Source organism: Protomyctophum parallelum (assembly GCF_964188405.1).
Source record: "Protomyctophum parallelum genome assembly, chromosome: 20".
Lineage (NCBI taxonomy): Eukaryota > Metazoa > Chordata > Actinopteri > Myctophiformes > Myctophidae > Protomyctophum > Protomyctophum parallelum.
In genome coordinates, this window is record NC_139718.1 from 29,262,760 (window position 1) to 29,284,627 (window position 21,868).

Below are 21,868 nucleotides of genomic sequence, written 5' to 3' on the forward strand. Positions count from 1 at the left end.
TTGGTAAAAAAAAACGGTACAAAGGTCAATAGTGAATCTCTTGATGAGGCCACATCACAACATAAATCTAAAAGGTAACTCTACACACGTTTTCCACATCAAAATGATCAACATTTTCCATATATCCTGTTGTGTATGAGCTGTTGTGCAGAGTGTCTGATAAACCTTGGGCTACACAGGGCACGCAACAGATGCATTCTGTTCACGGAGGACCTGCTGGAACCAGCTACACTGAATGCAAGAATCAATGTATAGGTCGCGTTTAAGCTTTGTGGAGTTCTGCGCAATAATTTCAAAAAAGTTTATATTTTTCAATGGTACGCTTGCCAGAGGGAGGCTACGGGTACATCACCAGGGAAGGAATGAGGGGATTACATATAAAATAAACGGCTGATATGGAAAGTTGTATTATAAAACCAATAAAGGTGCAATCAATAATGATCTGGACAGATATGCAATGCGTATGAAGAGTAAACATGCATAAATGAATGCTGCGTACTGTTCCTCGGAGCGGACCACCCAACCATTCCCGGGACCACATGGCGGTAGTCTCGAGTCGGGACCAATTGAAGTGTACTCAGATACGGATCGCTGTAATGTGAAAGCATTGAATATAGTTGAACGAAGTGTACTCGGGTGCGAGGACCAGGCAGTCGTACTCAGTAACAGTTTGAATCAAAGAGATGCAACAAAAGGCACACCTATGGGCACATTTTCTCTGTTAATCCCCATTCAATTGTCTTGTTTAATTGTGTATTTGTTGCATTACTCTTTTCTATTTTATAAAGGATGAAAAAAAAACATCCCCTCCCACAAGCCAACCATTTCCCCCAACAAGCAGCAGGAAAAAAAAGAAAAAAAGATAAGACTCATTTAAGAGTCACGGTGGAAGCATGCTCTTATGTGACAGCTCATACACAATGGAAGAACTGGAAACACTCAACTTTACAATTCCAGTATTATCATCATTATTACCGTTCACAGAATGTCACATTATGTCCATAAAAATGAAATGAAGGCCTTGGAGACATTGCCATTTTATGAATTAGTCCCTCATATTTCCTCATACTTGGATTGCCTTTGGTAGGTAGAAGTAGTTCAGGTCCCAAAGTCAAGCAAACCTCCCTCAAGCCGCAGTCAAACCATGGCCACACATCGCCTCATAAGAGGCGCAAGATCACTTTTGCAAAACAAATGATCAAATGAAGGAAATTAAAAATCATAGCTTAAAAACAACAATTGTTGTTATCCAAGGCAGAACAAAAAAATTACTTGTGTCCAGTCATGAACACACACGTAAGAGGAGACGGGTTCTTGTGAAAGATCCGGCAGGAAGTGGGGAGGCCCCGAGGCTGCGCGTTGTTCCCGATTGTGAGGGGGAACACAGCTTGTTCACCAGACAGTTATGGGTGCGGTGGGTGGTGGTTGAGGGTTGCATGGAGGCCAGAGTCCTGCTAAATGTAGTACTGATGCAGTGCTAGTTGTTCCATGAAGGGCCGTACCAGGTTGTCTGTAGCGAAGTAGAAGACCAGGCCGAAGAAAATAGAAATGGGCAGGGCTGGAAGAGCCTTCTTGAAGATGGCGAGGAGGAGGAGGGTCAGACATAGGCCCTGTGTGGAGGAAGGAGATTTTCCAATCATGAAGCATGAAAAGAGAGCAATGACATGCACATCCCCAACCCAAGTTTTGGCAGGTGCTGAGTGCTGAGTGACGAACAGTATACAGAATAACAAGAAAACGCTCACACACTGAGGGCTCCAATGCAATCCAAACATGAATCATATCACATAAAATCTAAATGTGATATCCACCATTTTAAAGGATACATCCAATGATCACTGCAGTTAAGTACATTATGAGTTACTGATCTTTGCTTTTGAAATATTTGTTTTAGAATAGAATCTTGAATTACTGGACATATTTATTCTAAAATGCATTTACACTACTTAGAGTATGACTGAAATCATACATAGGAGAGTGGTTGCAAAACTGATTCCGCTCTGACAAAAATAACACCGTTACTCAGCCTAAAAACTCCTACACAAAAGTGTTGAGAGACCGATATGATTGTGGTCGAGTCAGGCACCAAAACAAACTTAGGTTGTGTTGCAGTCATGACAAGAATGGCCACAAGACTTTCCATCTGGGCCCTCAACATTTGAGAATGTTCTGTTGCCTTGTTTTCAGTTTATTAAAGTGACTGTTAAGGTGCTCCTGTAGTGCACCAAATGGTCTCTGTATGCCATTCTGTGTAAATAAAGCAAACATGACTTAAAATGAATATATGGATGTAAATAATTGATACTTACACCAAATCCTTACAATACATCCTTGCAGTTTGCTTGCATGAAATTAAGACCTTTCTTTTAACATTTTAACTCCTTCCCATATGCGATTAATTTCAAGGTTGGGTCTGTCACGCCACACTTTTCAGTCGCAGAGAGCTTATTTTGAAGAGCCGCCAGCTGATTTTTCATTTCCGGGGCAGCCGCTAGTTACTTTCGCTTTCGTCAGAAGCGCTAATAGTGCCGCGAGGTCCTGGGGATTTTTTATTGAGCTCCTAAACATCGTTCTGTATGATCACCTCAATCAGAGCTTCAATTCCGAGAAAAAGATAATCGCTAAAGATACAGTGGACGGTGGGTAATTATTCAATGACGTCACAACGCGGAAGCAAAGCGTTGCCAGAAGACGGAGACGCCAAGAACTGGTAAATATAAGACTGGTGATTCTGGATTAATAATAATAACTTGTTCAATGTCGTTCTTGGCGATCGGTGACTTTTAATAAAACTCTGTGTGCAGTCTGCTTTATATAACTTCATTACCTTTGTCAACAATTACATGTCCCATTTGACACTGGGTTATACAGGTAGACAGAGACATCTTATCAGCACTTTACAGTCCTCTGGGCTGTGGGGATCCACAGGTTGAGAACCCCTGCTTAACAGTATATGGTTTGCATCATGGGAAAGTATGTGTACCAGTCTCAGCTCAGTAGATATTATCATTCTGTACCAGAGTGGCAGTGCTGCCTATTTGATCAAGTATTTAGTTGTCCCTACTTGTTTACTTAGAGTAGACAAGAGGCACCTCTTAGGTAGCAGTATGATGGCTTCGTCAGCCTGAGTTCTCTGTGTATATGGTTACAATGTCTGTAAATGTTTGGGACAAATATGAATGTATTGTATATATCTTATGCAATGGATATACTTTGAGACTTGTCCATATCACTTTTGTCAAAGTCACCTGCTCGGCGACAGTAATTGGGACTGAAGGTTGATGGGCCAGGTGTGGTATGTCACACTATATAAATTGTCTACTCATTCCTTGAAGGTCTGAGGAAGGGCTGCAGCCCGAAACGTTACCACTTCAATAAAGATATATTTGGGAGCATAAAATGGTGCAGATGTTTTTCATTTGTGAATTTATTTTGATCCAGCAACCAGCCTATAATATTAGGTATATAGATGTGTGTGTCCTTTTTGTTCAGCCTCCTCTACTAAGTGCTGCCTAGCCCAACACTAAAGTAAACGCATGTGGTTACTCACAATGAGGATGGCCACAAAGCAGGCAAGTGTGGTGTTCCAGTCTCCGCTGGCTGCAGCCGAAGCCTTCCCCACCAACATGCTGTAGAAGATGAAGTCTCCCAGGCCCAGCTTTACACCCCCTGAGAACACAACCGCATTCACTTTTAAGCATTTTAATGATTATTTCAACTTCTGCTCTGTTGGAGATTACAGTGGAGAGACGGGAAGAAGACATTATAGAAGAGATCTAACGTTACACAGGTCTCAAGATGGATTCAAACCTGGGGTGTCACAATTATGTGGGTAATAGTGCATTGTGGATTCACCTAGCACATCCATGTTTAAAAGGTAGTGTAAATGTATGTTTTTGGGGTAAAACTATATATTTGTTAGAAAGGTTAAAGCTCTATATTCTAATAGTAGTAATTGTTATAGTCGTGTTCCTTCAACAGGATCTCCCTTTCTCTCCCGCTCTTTAGTAAACAGAAATTTGCCAATTTCAGCCAATCAGAAGAGAGTACCCATTTATCAACTTCAATTTCATATAGTGTTCTAAATTCCAATGTTGTCTGCTCACTTCTTTGTGTCTTATCACCAGTATCCAATCAGGAGCGAGAACTCCTAAATACTGTCTAAACAGCTGGTATAACGACCTGGAAATGCATTTTTGTTTATTTTAGAGTTGGAGAGCAGGGAGACCCCTTATACCGGGACAAACACTCTATAGCAATGTCTCTTTATCAGAATATAAAGCTCTTTAACACCTTTTTTAACAAAACAATGTGTCTTTATTAATGCTTGCTTGACCACCTTTCAATGCAAAATGGCCGCAGCATAATTGTTCCAAGATATCTACATATATGACCAAAATCCCAATCAACCAGTAGTAAGGAGAGCAAGGCTCTGACAATTATTCCTACAGTGATCCTAACAGTGGGGACCCACAAATGGCAGGGCGCCACATTTAGGGAGGGATACAAATTTGCTTCTGGACTGTAATTATACAGTAAAACTTGGGTTCCTACCTAGTATTTTCTTGGGAGGCTTCGTGTGAGAGAAGGAACAGGAGGGCCCCCCGAAAAGTACAGTTGTGAAAACTAGTAATTGGTGTGAATAATCACATTCAAATCTGCCATTACCAAAACCAGTCCCCGCTGTCAGACATAAAAGGTTATTCAGAGACATGTTCAGGAACACACACGCATTCATTTCACAGAAAAAGAGAAAGTCATAAAACATTCCTATAAAGACTGAGATTAGGGAACTGGAAGATTACTACATGTAGCAATGCAAGTAAAGACTGGTGTTCACAGAATTTGTCTACTGTGAAAACAGGGCAGAGATTTATACTGAGGCTGGGGCAAGCAATAGTAAGAATAGTAAGTATTGTTGTGGTTGTGTAGATATGACAGTAAAATGTTTACAATTTATGGAAGTTCCATAACATTTTCTGTTTTGATTGATGTTATATTAATTAAGCTTTATGGTCCGTAGTTTAAAGATAGATGGATATTAGTATAAGCCCAAAGCACACCAAAGGGTCGCAATGCAACTCCTTGCATCCAAGCGGTTGCGAGTAGACGCATGTAGTTGCGTCGACATGCGCCACCATGTGCCGACATGCAACAGGACATATCATACCGCTGACGAACGCTAAAACCGTTTTGTTGTGTCTCGACAAGGAATTACAGCGGCCAAGACAAATGCCACTCAAATACCCACCCCCACCTGCCTCTGATTTGGCATACCGAACGTCCGCTCTGTGACGTACATGGAAGCGTCTGTGGCTTCCTTCCCTGTAAGATGGCACTTGAGAGACCCCAGAGCCAAAGGACCTTTCGGTCTATGGCTAGGAGACGCATACAACCGGAAATGAACTGGAAGTGAAAATTTTGCCTGGCATCCGCCTCCATGTTATCAGATTTAGAAAAATACATTTATCTTGGGTTCAGATCGCGTTTTTGGTCAAGATTTTCATGATTGGCTGGCCTCTATGGGAGACTAGCCCTATACGGCCAATGGGACACTAGCCCCACTGCCAATGGGACACTAAGCCCGCTCTCCTCTCCCCCACCACACCATATTTTTTTTTGTGTTCAGGAGGGCTGGTTGTCTGTGTGTGTTTAAAAAGAAAATGTGTCTGCTGTAATGATGGACAAGTTACAAAGTATGAATCATTTTTGTTACAAACTCATTTTGGACATCAATCTTTGAGAACACATCTAAACTTTAATCCCTGGCCATCGGCAACCAGTATTGCCAGAAGATATGAGATTTGATAATAAAATAAGTCACTGTAAAATTATAAAAAATACTACAGTACAGAATGAAAAAGAAAATATTGATTTACCTTTGAACTTTTCAACCCAAAAGGCCGCCTATACATATCATCCCCCACCAAGGTCCATGAAACTCCACCCATCCATAGTACCAGACCTTTTTTGTTCAGACAGCAGTGCTTATAATACCCTGGCTGCCACGCATGTATGCATGAGGGGTTAAGTACGACAATTCTAAACGTGATTACGTCTGAGGAAGACACAGAGCACCTCCCAATTCCCTGATCGTAATTCACCCTGTGTATAGTGGCAAATACAGTAAATTATAGATTAGGGGATAATTACTGTCAGTTCCCCATAACTTACAGTGGGCCTTGACTGTGGAAGTTAGATTCACATTGACATAAATGTAACTACATTCTCTGCAATTTCAAATGCAACAGTGTGGTGAACATCAGTTATTTTGCCTTGCTTTGGTGCATGCATACACTTACACACTCATGTGTGCATGGCTGAACAGGGTTTTATCTGTATGTGTATGGACGCATGTCTGTCCCGTTTAAATTAGACCAACCGCAGCTCATGCGGCTACGGCGCTACGTGCATGACGTGACAAAACAGAAGCACCTCAGTCCATGGAAGCATGAAGTGCCTGGTGAAGTAAAAGTGAAGATGAACTTGAAAGTTGGGTTGTATTTTAAAATCTACTTATGCATTGTATGTAGCCATATGATAGCACGTCATAGTACATATGTATAGCATAGTATAGTATATATGTATAGTTTATATGTATAGTTTCATTATATAGATATTCCACTGTTACGTTCTTAGCTTACGCATGTTTCATGATAAATGCTTTTTATGTGATGTATGATGTTTTGTTCTTGCTTAATGTAAATCGCTCTGGATTAAGAGCGTCTGCTAAATGCCTAAATTGTAAATTGTAAATGTATGTGCTATCTTAGTTATACAAATAATTTTGAGGGGTGCTAGCCACTCCTATGCACGGCTTTGTGTGTTTGACACTACTCATGTCGGAACTTACCCCCAATCCATTCCGTGATGCTGAGTGCCAAGCAGGGAAGCTTTTGGTACCATTTTTATAGTCTTTGGTATGACTTGGTATGCCAAAGACTATTGAACCCCCGACCTACAAACTCAGGGCATATTCTCCAACCACGAGGCCTATCTATCTATACTCACAGTTCAACCACACCGGGTGGTCCAGAGGTGTAATGTCAACTCCATACATACACATAAAACAGAAAAGGGACCATAATCATGGCATTGCCCCTTTAATTGCAAGTCTCCATCCTCTTTAACTTCTTGATGCTTTAGCCTTCTCTCATGGTGGTCTTTTGTACTATAATGTATGTCACCAACTCAGGGATTTTCACTTTGTTTTATTGCCTATTTATATCATTCAGTGATGCCAGCATTACTAAGAGTTTTATTTACTTGACATTAATTAATTAATTCTGAAAACGAACTAACCTAAACTAAGAATTGATGCACTAAATGCAACCAAACTAAGTAGTATTGAGACTTTCTGCACTCACTCTCCTCATCGTCATCCTCTACAGGGGGGCGAGCAGAGGGCATCTGTTGAATCTGTCTCCTAGTTTCCTCTGTGGACTGGAGGGGCCCGAGCTGGTGCTGCTGCTGCCCCACCCAGTTGGGTGTGAATCCTCCTTCCTCCTCTGGCGGAGGACTCGACGGCGCCGGGGGAGTTGCTACTGGAGACGATGGATTTGAGTCTACAACACGTACAGACAAATGACAACAGATTACACAGAGTGCAGAATTAGAGTAAGGGATTGGATAAAGGATATTTAAGAATCCATCCAATTATTTACACACACACACACACACACACACACACACACACACACACACACACACACACACACACACACACACACACACACACCTTGACTCTCTTGTGGAGATGCTGCTTCTGTTTCAGTTGAATTCCTCTTAGGAGGCGGCCATTCTGTATCTGCCATATTGACTAGCCACACCATGGTAGCTGTTATCAAATGACGACAGGCATACAAAGAGTTATTTATTCAGTTCATGAAAACAGCACAGCTTGTGTGTGTTATTCCCTTTGCCACAATAAGTGACCATATTCCCCACCATTTCACATTTGAACATACTATACTTCACCCCAATGAATACAATTCTTATTTATGCGTTTTATTTATTAGCCAATATCTCTGTGCTATCACCATGCAAATATATAATTAAATCTTAACAGAGAGTAAAAGATAAATAATAATAATAAATCTTACAGGAGTAAATGAGAGCTGGAAAGATGGGCTCGTCCCGCTCCTGAGCCGTCTCCACCAGGATCCTCAGAGGGCCTTTGGGACACAGGACGGCTAACAGATCTGTGGAGGAGTGGGGGACAGATTCCAGACAGACCATGTTATCAGAGAACAGACAAAGAGCTCTTTGAGAAGGTCAGTGTGCAGAGATGACATATGTGATAACCAGAGGCCTGCGTTTTGAGTGATTACATCCCGTGTTTCTGGTTTCACTTACGGTGGCAGGGCAGCCTTGTGCTTAAGGGAGTCTATCCCTTATCATTAGATCATAGGTCTGATCCCTACAGCAGTTGATGTCAAACTTTATTTGTCCTTTGGCAAAAAGCTGGGCCCTGTCCTGATGTTTATTTCTAAAGCTGCCATGTGCTGTATACAAATCCCAGCTAGATGACTAAAATGTCAACACAAGCAAAACATTTAACATGAGGGGCTCAACCTAACCTGTTCGAGGGACCTGATGTAGTATGGAGTTTGCTTGGCACAAAAAAAACAAGAAAAAAAAAACATACAGAAATATACAAATACAGTACTAAATTAATAAAACAAAGAAAAGAGTCGCCACACACTAGCATGTGTTTAATAAAAATAATGTAACTTTCAATAAATAAAACTTGTCTTCAGGGTAATAATGATATTCTAACACTATTCACATTAACATGTACTGTTTATGCTGCAGTGGTCACATTTGTTTATATCTCTCAAAGGAAATCACATTATTTCTATGCCGTCTCAGCAACGTTTTTGGCAGACTGAGAAACTGACAGTGTATCCAATGGTCTACCTCTCTGGAAGAAAAGGCAGCTTGCAGGCACTTCTCAGATTTGTTTCCCCACATTTTCTGTTTGCAAGTGGCAGCCCTGAAGCCACATCCCTTACTCTCAGTAAAGCATGAAGAGATGTTTGTCATCCCTTATTGTGACACTCTACACACCACTATACCACTAACCTTTATTGTGACACTCTACACACCACTATACCACTATCCTTTATTGTGACGCTCTATACACACACTAGTATAAAACCACAGTAAAAAAGACTTTTCCGTCATCACTTTTTATCCTCAATATGTACTTTACTCAGCCAATCAAATCATCTCTATGGGGTGATCAGCCAATCAGATCATCGCTATGATTCACACAAACACATGTTCATATATGGCCATGGGACCCTGTGCATTGACTGCATTGAACACCACAAGTTCTGCAGCTGCACCCAGCATGTGTCAGGGGAAACAAAGCGTGAAAAATCGCATCGTGAATCTGATATCAGTGAATAGTTAGGTATAGAACTGCAAAACATTGAATGTGCATTCACTGCATCATGACATATCGATCACGATATCTCTGAAACGGCATATTGTGGAGACATTGTATAGTCAACTATGTTTATCACAATATCGCCCACACCTGGCGGATGGTAACCGCAAGGTTCCCAATTCGAACCCGGGCTTCCCCAGAGTTAGTGTCGAAGTGTCCTTGAGCAAGACACTGAACCCCTAATTGCTCCCGATGTGCTGGTTGGTGCCTTGCATGGCTTCCGCCGCCATCGGTGTATGAATGGGTGAATGTAATGCACAATCTATGTAAAGCACCTTGGTTAAAGGCACTATATTAATGCACCATTTACCATTATTAGTTTATAGAGGGTATGTGCATGCATAAAGTGAGTGGCAAACTAAGGTTGGGCGATATGCCAATCGTCTGTCTAAAAATCGGCGATTGACGATCTATTCGTGTCATTAAAGTAAAGTGAGAACAGCTCACTGCAGGTCGCAAAAAAGCCAGATCTACAAGCTCTCAAGGCGCCGCGTCCTGCCTGTTTTTGCAGCTCTGTTCGCTACGCGTTGAGAGCTTGTAGATCCGTCTGACGTCTGGCGTCGGAGGCTCAGAGGGGCGCCCACATGCTGCTGCTGATTCACAGGCTCTGAAGGCGCCGCGTCCTGCCTGTTGCTTATACAGTATAGGCTCGGGGATCGTTAGCTTAGCTTAGCGTTAGCTTAGCTTGTAGCTACTGATTCAACACACTGAACTTCATCTATACTAACACTATCAGCCTGTTTTTTTTTGTTTTTTTTTCCCCCGACTTCACGGGTGGCGCATTCGGATTGTGATGAGACACGAGACAGCAGTGTGCATTCTGTTGTGACTGTATATTATTAAACTGCATGGGTCTGGACTCCGGAGCGTAAACAACATGTAGGCTACAGTACAGTAACAATAGCCTTCCTCGGCTCGGCTCCCTCGGCTCACAGTGAGCAACTGAGCATCTGGGCTGCGGGGACTGGGAGTCGGGACCATACCATTATAACGGGAGGAGGGGATTTCCACCCGGCCGCTGTTAATACTTTCCTGGCCCAAATTGATTCATATGTTGCGCACACTTTACAGGTTAAAAATCGTCCCGAAAAATCGCCTAATAAAAATATTCGGCGATTGGATTCGTATATACGCGATTGACGATGTATTCGTATCGTCACCCAACCCTATGGCAAACCGTGTGGCAATGTGAGTTTACCGTCATTTAATGCAAACGGATAGGACTTTTTTTTTGATGTATGAGCTGTCAAGGCCAGAAAGTAGATTTTTGCCTCTCAGTAGGGCAGGCGTTCCCTCACAACTTCCGGGTATTATGATGATGTCACGCGCATACCCTCTATCTGTTTAACTCATTGAGACAGATTCTACAAATGCATTCTAAATCAATAGCCAAGACAGACACACCAAGACGGTGTGTGTGTGTGTATGACCTTGCATGAACCATCGTACTGATCGACTTCAAATCGGCTCGTGCCAAACAAAGTAAGTGGGCTGGAGGGCCAAAGACATGGAAGGCGAAGGAACATGTATGTTTTACCATAGACGGATATGACGGCCAGTATGAGCCAGGCGGTCCACTCTGGCAGGTACTTGATGAAGACCAGAGCCATGAGGGCACTGATCATGATGAGGTAGGCCTGCTGGAGACGCAGGGGCCCCTTCCAGTGGATGCAGATCATCCCCACTACACCAAAGTTCCAGATGATCACCGCCAGAGTGATGTAGTCCATGGCCACATTGTACGTCTTGAAAACCTCTCTGTCAGAGAGAGAGAGAGAGAGAGAGAGAGAAAGAGACAGTTAAAGATGAAGGGAAAGAGACAGTGGAACAGAGAGAAAGAGACAATGAGTGAGAGGGACAGTATAGGAGACAGACAGGAGTAGAGGGAGGGGGGACAGAGAGAAAAATGTAGAGAAATACAAAGAGACAGACAGAAGGGAGGACAACAATTTAATCCAGAGCAGAGTTGCGTCAGAGACACCTACCTACACCTACTTAATGATGAGAGAGTGCAGGGAAAGGTCAACATAATGTCTAACACTCTAACTCTACTTGACCTTTATCTTTTCCTTTGATCTCAATCTAAGGGGAAGCAGGTTTACGGCCCAAAGGTTATGAATCTTTACAATATGTTCTTGGACAGGAAGGATAGGAAAAACCTAGAGGTTAACCACATTCACCCTCGCTCCCTATTTTGGTAAGGGTGAGTATTATTTGTAGGACTGACTGGACTTACTTGAGGTAGATGTAGGAGAAGAAGAACAACAGGAGGAGAGAGGAGAGGAACAGCCAGCCTTGAATCACCTGTAGGGTCAAGAGGTCAAAGCCATGAGGTCGGAATTACCATGGTGTTTCTACCCACAGACACCGCTGCAGTTCATTGGAGCGATTTGCATCTTATGGAGGCCGCCATATTGACTATCCAATATGGTGGAGGCAAAGCACACTGCCACTCAAAGTGACTACTGGGGCCTGGGCCGTGGCTCAGTGGTCCAGGCACCTTGGCTGGTAATCCAGTCTGGCAGTGTGCCGCGGGTTCGACTCCCGATCCCGACGGCCTTTACTGCATGTCTTCCCTCCATCTCTCTCCCCATTTCCTGTCAGCCTACTGTCTGTCCCTCCATAAAAAAATATAAAATAAAGGCGAAAGCCACAACAAAAAAAAACATTTAAAGTGACTACTGGCCAATCACAGCGCGTCATTTCTTAAGTAGGGACACTAGGTAGCCCATACTGTACCTTGTAGCAGCGGTTCTTGTAGAGCAGTACCAGCACCAAAGTCATGACGATGATGACACTGATCATGATGATGGCGTTTAGAATAGAGTTGAGGGCTTTCTGCCCTACGGTGTCCGTGTCTTCAGTAAATGGTGTGTATATCCTATGGATTGCATTAGAGAGCATTATTTCAGTGACATGTCCTGACCAGTGATGGTGTACTTGTTCAAGATTATTCGATTAATACAAAATGTAACAGAGAGAATAATCGCCATAAAAATACACTTATATTGGTCAATAGATTAATTTTCCATACATTTTCTAATAATTAATACACATTTTAGTATTTTTTGAAACATTTTATATATTCTGTATTTGAAAAGACAACATTTACATCATAATATTTTAGCAACGATTTGCATAATAAAAGCTCTATAATAAATTGCTGAAGTTTTGATTGAACCATTATGAGTGTTCTTTATTATAGGCCGTTCAGTAATGTGGTTGATATGTTTGCAATTATACAGCATTGTCTCCATCTAGTGGTATGGCACAGAACTATTTTCTAAAAAATCTAATAACAGATTCCTAGCTCTGAATTATATATATGGGGTCCAGCTTCAGCTTGATATTGTTGGCAGGTGGATTGTTGAAGGAATTAATAACTACACTTTCAGCGTTTATCATTATGCTTTTGCCAATTTGCTCCTTCATTACTTAAAATAATTGAAACAAATGCCTTTGACAATCACTGCATACACAATCACTTGTCAAGAGTGTAAAATTAAACACTGTTAAGGCTCATTCATAGTCTGGATTTTCAGTGGTGAGGTGACCACCGGAGCTGAAATAACGTTGAGCGGTGGTGAGTAAAAACAGAGAGAAGGGCTGGGGCGGTGGTTTTCTCTTCACCGCGGCTCGAGACGTTATGTTGTAGTTCGGTGGTCACCCCACCACCGAATGAATAATGCTTTACAGTGAGCCCACAATCGTCAGAGATTATTAAACATATTCATGCAATAGCTAAACTCTGAATTAATCAAAAATACAAGTCAAGTGTAAATTTAAAATGTTGTTCTGGCAGGACACTAAATTACACTATGCAGTGGCTCACAATCACTGTGTACAAAACTTAAAACACTAGAATTACTGCTGCAAAACCTCATCTACTCCTCCAACTCCATCCCTTTGGTTTTTGACACATGTGCACCCTGAATGGGTTTCAGTTAAATTAATCCCCATGGGCCACAAGGCCATGAAGTGCTCCCTTTGTTTAATCACATTCTGTGCATTTTTCCATTGTGTTATGCTGTATTGCTGCTGGAGCAGGGCGCATCCCTAAGTAAGAGTAGAACCATGCTGCCATGCTCTACTACCATCTGACAATATAAGGTTATGGGTGATACCTGACAGAACTGCAGTAAAGCTTACATGGCCCACTTCTAACATTTAAAACATTAATCCATGAAGTCATATACTTTGATTCTATACTGTTACAACTAAAACTTACTAATGATCATCTTCATTTGCTCTTGTGAGCAAACATTACTGGAGTTCACCGCTAAAAGTGAACACTAAAACCTAACTAATGCCACCGCACTCACAGTCGTTGTCCGTCGTTCTGCGTGTAGAAGCTGACCGACTTGATGGTCGCCACGACGACCACCATGCAGAGGGTGACGGGGACGAAGAGCATGATGACGTGCTTGGCGCCGTACTTCAGCGTCATCTCCTCGTCCTCCTCTTCCACGCTCTCCACCACCCGGGGCTGTCGGGCTGTGGGGGGCTGTCCATTCTGCTCTGCCCCAGTCCCACTGCCTCCTCCATCAGTACCACCATCAGCTCCTCCTCCTCCTCCTCCTCCCCCCCTGGACCGGACTCTCGTTACACCAACCTCTTCGGATGGCTGACTGGGCTCTGTTGCCTCGCTAGTTGGCTGGGGGGAGAGGGAGAGCAAAATCTATAAAAAAAGACAGGGTATTGGTCTTCCACACAGTACCTGGAATTACATAAAACAATAAAAAGAAAATCACACCTGTGTGAAGTGTACTCTTATCATTATACATCATCCATCATCTCATAAACAACTGAATTGATTTATGATTGGTTAGCTCGTCTAAATAGGATGTACATTTTCCCTTCATTGTCAATGGCATTTAATGTTTGTGTCACCACAAATTTACAGCATATTTAGCAGACAAGCCAGACATTCGACATCATTTCTCCTTTCATTGTCAATGGCAAATATGAGACGTGTGGGACAACATTTAGGTCATATTTGGCGGACATTTGACCCATTTCTCCTTTAATTGTCAACGGCAAATATGAGACGTGTAGGGACAACATTTACGTTAGAGACCAGCGGATGAGCTTTTTTGTCACCCAAATCCACGTGCGCATTTTCACCACCGTGGTTTATCCAATATTAATTTATAATATATTTGAATGTCCCAAATCCACCCTAAACTGCGATTACCCGCGGCAACCGCGGCTAAATCCGCCACCCGCTGGTCTCTAATTTACATCATATTTGGCGGACATTTGACCCAATTTCTCCTTTCATTGTCAATGGCAAATATGAGACGTGTGGGCTGTGGGGACAACCTTTACATCATATTAGGCGGACATTTGACCTAATTTCTCCTTTCATTGTCAATGGCAAATATGATGTGGGGACAACATTTACGTCATATATTGCAGACATTTGACCCAATTTCTCCTTTCATTGTCAATGGTAAATATTGAGACGTGTGAGGACAAAAGCTGTATATAGGAGGGGCTAGTGCCCCTCAAAAAATATATACATTATCTACCTTAATACCAGCGGTCATCAGCCACTGGAGTAGTGTGGTGGTGTTTATGTAGAAAAACACATTCTCACTGCATTGATGTTTTCACGTTTTGTTTTGCTAGTCCAAAAACATCGCTGTCTATGAAAACAAACCATGTAAACACCAAAATACAGCGAGACTCAGGGCATTATGTTTGATTGATTTAAGTATTTATTAACAGTTTGCAGAATGGGTACACAACTCTAATACAAGGACTGTTACTGTGGACGACACACTGATAAAGCATTACACTTTTACGGGGGGGGGGGCACAAACTGCAGGTTGAAAAGACCCTCAGCTCTGAACTCGGTAGAATCTGCACCTGGCTCGCTGATAACAAACTATCCTTACACCTGGGAAAAACTGAATCCATTCTCTTCGGATCAAATAGTAATCTCAGCAAGGCAGATGGCTTCTTGGTTAGAGTGGGTGACAATATTATCACACGAAAAGATCAAATTACCTACCTAGGTTCCATCCTGGAGGCCAATCTTTCCGGTGATAAAATGGCCACCAACGTAATCAAAAAAGTCAATCAAAGAACAAGATTCCTTTACAGGATCTCCTCACTGGTCAGCAAAAACACCTTGAAGACCTTAACAGGAGCCCTCGTACAAGGTTTCTTTGACTATGCATCCACCTCTTGGTACCACAGCACCTCAAAGGCCCTTAAAACAAGGCTCCAGACCTCCCAAAACAAACTGGTCAGGCTCCTACTTGGCCTCACCCCTGTAAAATCCCCTCTGTAAAATCTGAATCCAATCCCCCCCCCCCCCCCCCCCCCATTTCCCCTCACTGTATATGTATCTTTTCCCTTTTTGCTTCCTATATGATGAATTCCTGTTCTGTTCTTTAGCTACATAGAAATGTCTATTTGTATGTCTCTAAATGTTTTGATGAATTGAACAATGTGGACCCTGTTGTAAACAAGTGTAATGCTTAATTGAGTCATCCACTCACAGTTAACAGTCTTTGTATTGAGTTTGTGCTTGAAATGTACTGTAAATTCTGCAAACTGTTAATAAATATTTCAATCAATCAATCAAAGTTTCGAATTGCAGCCGTCCTTTGGATTTTGGAGGCAGTTTCTGCAGGTAAACACCACCACAAACTCCCTCCAGTGGCTGAGGGAAATTAACTATATATTTATTATTTCATTAAGTATTGTAAACACAGGGAAAAGTTACATACTATATAATATATATGCTAACATAGTTATTTGGCCATGCAACGTTTGTTTTTCAGCCTTAAATATATGTAGGAGATTCACTGAGCAGAGCACTGCCCTCATTCCCACTCACTCAAATGTTATGCTTTGTCCCTGCAGGCGAAAATAAAGAGAGCATATCAAGGACACAACAAACTAAACTTGCCTGGCAAGTCAAGACACGAGGAGTTTCAAACAACCTTGGCAGGTACGCATAAACAGAGACATATCTCCAGAGACCATTCTGCATAATTTAAGAGCCATTCTGCAAAATAAGAGCCACTGCTTTACAATAGTGTGTTGTTTATGTTCGTCAAACCCAGGGCCAAATGCAGAGGCTGGTCTCTTTACTATTATGTTCCCCCAGTTGGTTAGGTGGCATAGATATACTGTAAGCTATATTCTGAAATCGCTTTTAAGCCAAGAATTTAATGTGCCAATATAGCTGCTGCTTCAGTGAGACAAAAACTAAACTTTGCCTGTCCCTCCCATATAAAACCCTAGATGCCTCATTCGCCACCGCAGTTCATTGGAGTGACCTGTATCGTAGGGAAGGCGGAAGTGGGCCGGAAGTGCTGCCACTTAAGTGACTAATGGCCAACCAGCGCGTCTTTTCTTGGACGTATCAATTCAATTCAAATGAGCTTTATTGGCATGAAAAAACTAAATTACATTGCCTCTGAATGATTGGCCTACCGAACAACCCTTATGTGACGCGTGCAGAAGCTTGCCTTCCTCGAGATACAGACGATGGAGGAGTCAACCTTTCTATGTCTATGGTGTTTTAGCACTGCTTCTGTGAAACCTATTAAAACCAGGAAGGCATCCGTGTCATTTTAGTGTTGTCTATTACAGAGTGGTACATCTATTTTTGGAAAATTTGAATTAAAAGAAATCTTGAAAGTGTACGAATAATTATGAATTACGAAAACGTTTAACTACCGATATAGAAGGCATTTGTGGAATCAGCCTCAGGTCTTAATGGGTTAATACAGCTAAAGTGACATTTAGAATAGGAAACATAATTGCTGGACACAATAACTACCACTCTGCTGGGTGAAGAAAAAGAAAATTAGCTGTTCATTTCCCACAATGAATGTCTGGTGTGTGATAAACAGTGGACATTGACTGCTGCCACTCAGTGAACTGTGACAGGACTTTGTCCACTCTGTTGGTTAAGGAAGACACGCCTAATCAAAGAACAGTGACTGCATAGAAACATTCATAATCATATAAGATAAGATGAACGTTTATTGATCCCCCGGGGGACATACTGCCATTAGTTTCTTATTTACTTCCCCATCACTTGTTAGCTCAAGATGAGTCATGCCAGTGCCTGGCATGTTATGTCAGGCTAAGAATAACATTCAAATGGGTAACTTAAAAACGTATACTGTACAAGGCTTTCTACTAATTCAAACATCTTTGTAGAAATTGTCAGTCTTGCATAAATAAGTTGCATATTGCAGGTAAACAGCAGCAATTTCTTACTGTGGTGTAGATGTTAGCCGCAATTTGTAAGACTAGATTTATTTTTATATATAATGGGATGAATCTAAAATTGCATTACCCTCCATTGACCAAATTGAAATTTGACTGAATGGGTCACCTGACTTTCATTGACTGAATTCCGACAAGCGCTTCCAAACTCCAACACATAAATATAATCACCTGCATAGACAGAAAGTAGCTCATGAGTCATTACATGTATTGTCTACAGTGGATTTTTATGAAACAAACACTTTTGAGGATAATTCAAGCTTGCCCTACAGCTGCAATGTTGGTGACTTTAACGTTGTTAATACAAGCAATTTCAATTTGACCAATGGGCTGTCAATGGAGGGTATTGCATTTGCAACTCTAGATTCATCCCTTTTTTTTAAAGAATCTAGTGTTGCAAATGTGCTAGTGTAGATATGCAGCTGTTTGTGCTCCATTAGCCTTTCACTGAAACGCAAATCATTTAAAATGCTAGCTCAGTTATTAGGAAACACATTAGAACTGCACCGTTAGACAGAAAGGATGGCACATTCGTTTATACTGACCATATTGTTTTCAACATCCACTGCATTGTTCGCCATGGTTGGCAGGGCAGATACTTGTCCTCACATGCAAACCAAATTCTTTCGTCCTGATGAGAATAAGAAAGAACGTTTGGAATGGATAACAGCACACCAGAATGGAGTTCAAAGATACATCTTCGACAGAATGGAAAACAATGTTCAGAAAATCCAGGAATTTAAAATCGAGTGACCGTTCGATTGCACAAACAGTCAATTTAGGAATGAATATGAAAGCAGCCATCAATAGGGACCCGGGCTGGTTTTACGTGTTTCTTTTGTTGTAGTCCCAGCTGTCATTTATCCAAACCACGATTTACAGAAACAGAGCCCAGTTTAATGAACATCACACTTAGGGACTTCAATATTAACACATTCACGAGCTGTACGGTACTTTTGGTGAGATGAACTAGCTTGTTGAATGGAGAGTCGGCTATTCATTCACACGGACATAAATACATCATGCTGGTGACAGTGGTGAATGTGCAGCTGTTTAATCTCATGGTTAACCCGATGGGCAATGGAAGCAGGTGCCACTGCTGCCACAGTATCTGCCATTAGTACGACCACTAGGTGTATGTATCCACTGACAGGTGGGTTGTATTAGCAGTAGCAAGCTAACGTGGCTAGTTAGCCAATAATGTTAAGATTGCACTGGGTCGGCGGCAGAAAACTTGGTTTGCTAAAGCCCAACGTACTGTGCTGAACAGGGCTCTTACCTATGATCACCAACAGAGAAGATGCTTGATGTAGAAGTTTGAAGTGATTTAAAGAAGCGTTCACACCGTGGTACTTTCCTCCAGTCTCTTTATTGTTCCTGCATGTCGGCAGCGTCTAGTGAGCTAATCTAGTGAGCTAATTTAAGACTTCCGGTGGACGATCTCTTCAAAATAAGAGTACCCTCTAGAGTATTGAAAAAAAGTTTAATTTGCACATTAAAACTACAAATTAAGCATTTAAATGATGCTATATGATGCTATAAGACACACATTATGTTTCTGTGTAAGAATAAGTAATTAAATCCTTATAATAATAATAATAAAGTTATCTAAATGGATAAATGCTATTCACTGGAGTGCATGGACTTTATAAAGTGGACACTGGACAAAAGACGGCTCCGCAAGGCAACTATCTGGACATACCCACGCGTTCGGGGAGATGTCCTATACCACACCCCACTCTCCGCTAAGCGGGAGAGGTGTAAAATTCACAGCAGCAGACCTTCTACTGGGGTCAAGGCTGACAAAAAGTACCGTTTCCGGACCCAGAATGGACACTGGACAAAAGACGGCTCCGCGAGGCAACTATCTGGACATACCCACGCGTTCGGGGAGATGTCCTGTACCACACCCCACTCTCCGCTAAGCGGGAGAGGTGTAAAATTCACAGCAGCAGACCTTCTACTGGGGTCAAGGCTGACAAAAAGTACCGTTTCCGGACCCAGAATGGACACTGGACAAAAGACGGCTCCGCGAGGCAACTATCTGGACATACCCACGCGTTCGGGGAGATGTCCTGTACCACACCCCACTCTCCGCTAAGCGGGAGAGGTGTAAAATTCACAGCAGCAGACCTTCTACTGTGGTCAACGCTGAAAAAAGTACCGTTTCCGGACCCAGAATGGACACTGGACAAAGAGGCCTCCGCGAGGCAACTATCTGGACATACCCACACGTTCGGGGAGATGTCCTCTACCACACCACACTCTCCGCTAAGCGGGAGAGGTGTAAAATTCACAGCAGCAGACCTTCTACTGGGGTCAATGCTGACAAAAAGTACCGTTTCCGGACCCAGAATGGACACTGGACAAAGAGGCCTCCGCGAGGCAACTATCTGGACATACCCACACGTTCGGGGAGATGTCCTCTACCACACCACACTCTCCGCTAAGCGGGAGAGGTGTAAAATTCACAGCAGCAGACCTTCTACTGGGGTCAAGGCTGACAAAAAGTACCGTTTCCGGACCCAGAATGGACACTGGACAAAAGACGGCTCCGCGAGGCAACTATCTGGACATACCCACGCGTTCGGGGAGATGTCCTGTACCACACCCCACTCTCCGCTAAGCGGGAGAGGTGTAAAATTCACAGCAGCAGACCTTCTACTGGGGTCAATGCTGACAAAAAGTACCGTTTCCGGACCCAGAATGGACACTGGACAAAGAGGCCTCCGCGAGACAACTATCTGGACATACCCACACGTTCGGGGAGATGTCCTCTACCACACCACACTCTCCGCTAAGCGGGAGAGGTGTAAAATTCACAGCAGCAGACCTTCTACTGGGGTCAAGGCTGACAAAAAGTACCGTTTCCGGACCCAGAATGGACACTGGACAAAAGACGGCTCCGCGAGGCAACTATCTGGACATACCCACGCGTTCGGGGAGATGTCCTGTACCACACCCCACTCTCCGCTAAGCGGGAGAGGTGTAAAATTCACAGCAGCAGACCTTCTACTGTGGTCAACGCTGAAAAAAGTACCGTTTCCGGACCCAGAATGGACACTGGACAAAGAGGCCTCCGCGAGGCAACTATCTGGACATACCCACACGTTCGGGGAGATGTCCTCTACCACACCACACTCTCCGCTAAGCGGGAGAGGTGTAAAATTCACAGCAGCAGACCTTCTACTGGGGTCAATGCTGACAAAAAGTAACGTTTCCGGACCCAGAATGGACACTGGACAAAGAGGCCTCCGCGAGGCAACTATCTGGACATACCCACACGTTCGGGGAGATGTCCTCTACCACACCACACTCTCCGCTAAGCGGGAGAGGTGTAAGATTCACAGCAGCAGACCTTCTACTGGGGTCAAGGCTGACAAAAAGTATCGTTTCCGGACCCAGAATGGACACTGGACAAAAGACGGCTCCGCGAGGCAACTATCTGGACATACCCACGCGTTCGGGGAGATGTCCTCTACCACACCACACTCTCCGCTAAGCGGGAGAGGTGTAAAATTCACAGCAGCAGACCTTCTACTGGGGTCAACGCTCAAAAAAGTGCTGTGCCTTGGGGCATTGACATGAAATCACTTTCTCTACGCAAGCTAAGTCAGGTCAAGGAGTTACCTCTAGCTTTGGAATGGGTGTCACTTGTGTGCGTTGATTGCATCTGTCTGTGCATTTATGCATTTGTTTGTCCTGACGAAACTTGATTATTTCTCGACTGTTTATTTTCTCGTATGACACGACATAGAAACTACTTGTGACTACTGTCTTTGTGTGCTGTCGAGCGGATGTTCTTTGCATCAAAGGTATAGCCTGCTGTGTCATTCGATTCATTTGTCCAGATATGCCATTTATGATCTTTAAGGATGTACAATGACGCATATGGTGGCCTGTCGAAAAATACACACATACTGGTCAAAGCATACTCATTTTGGTGGTACAGACAGGATAAATTGAACGTTTTTGGAATTTTTGTGCCAGCTCTTAACAGGAGAAGTAAGGTCTGTGGGCTGTTAATTACTTCATATGTTGATAAGCTCTTTTCCTGCTGACATGTTTCACATTGTTCAGATTGAGCAGGTAATATTTGTGCAATAGTGTCTAAGATGCCTTTTTGTGACACGTCAAGTGGCTGCACTATGAATTGTG

General features: G+C 42.8%; 1 protein-coding gene across 2 annotated transcripts; it reads right to left on the bottom strand.

Annotated features, from left to right (window-relative positions):
- Nucleotides 1–527: 527 nt before the first annotated feature.
- On the bottom strand, nucleotides 528–19,096 carry psen1 (presenilin 1). 2 transcript variants are annotated; one of them, XM_083791782.1, is made up of 11 exons: nucleotides 18,990–19,096; nucleotides 18,256–18,341; nucleotides 13,777–14,108; nucleotides 12,194–12,335; nucleotides 11,691–11,758; nucleotides 10,992–11,212; nucleotides 8,103–8,201; nucleotides 7,739–7,837; nucleotides 7,368–7,565; nucleotides 3,551–3,669; nucleotides 528–1,610 (listed from the first exon to the last, which is right to left on the bottom strand). In XM_083791782.1, exons 2-11 carry the CDS (start codon nucleotides 18,289–18,291, stop codon nucleotides 1,455–1,457), a joined length of 1,470 nt encoding a protein of 489 aa, XP_083647908.1. In that variant the 5' UTR covers nucleotides 18,292–18,341; nucleotides 18,990–19,096; the 3' UTR covers nucleotides 528–1,454. The 2 variants fall into 2 exon arrangements, with proteins under 2 accessions (XP_083647908.1, XP_083647907.1); XM_083791781.1 differs by having other exon boundaries at nucleotides 13,777–14,132.
- Between the last annotated feature and the right edge of the window lie 2,772 nt (nucleotides 19,097–21,868).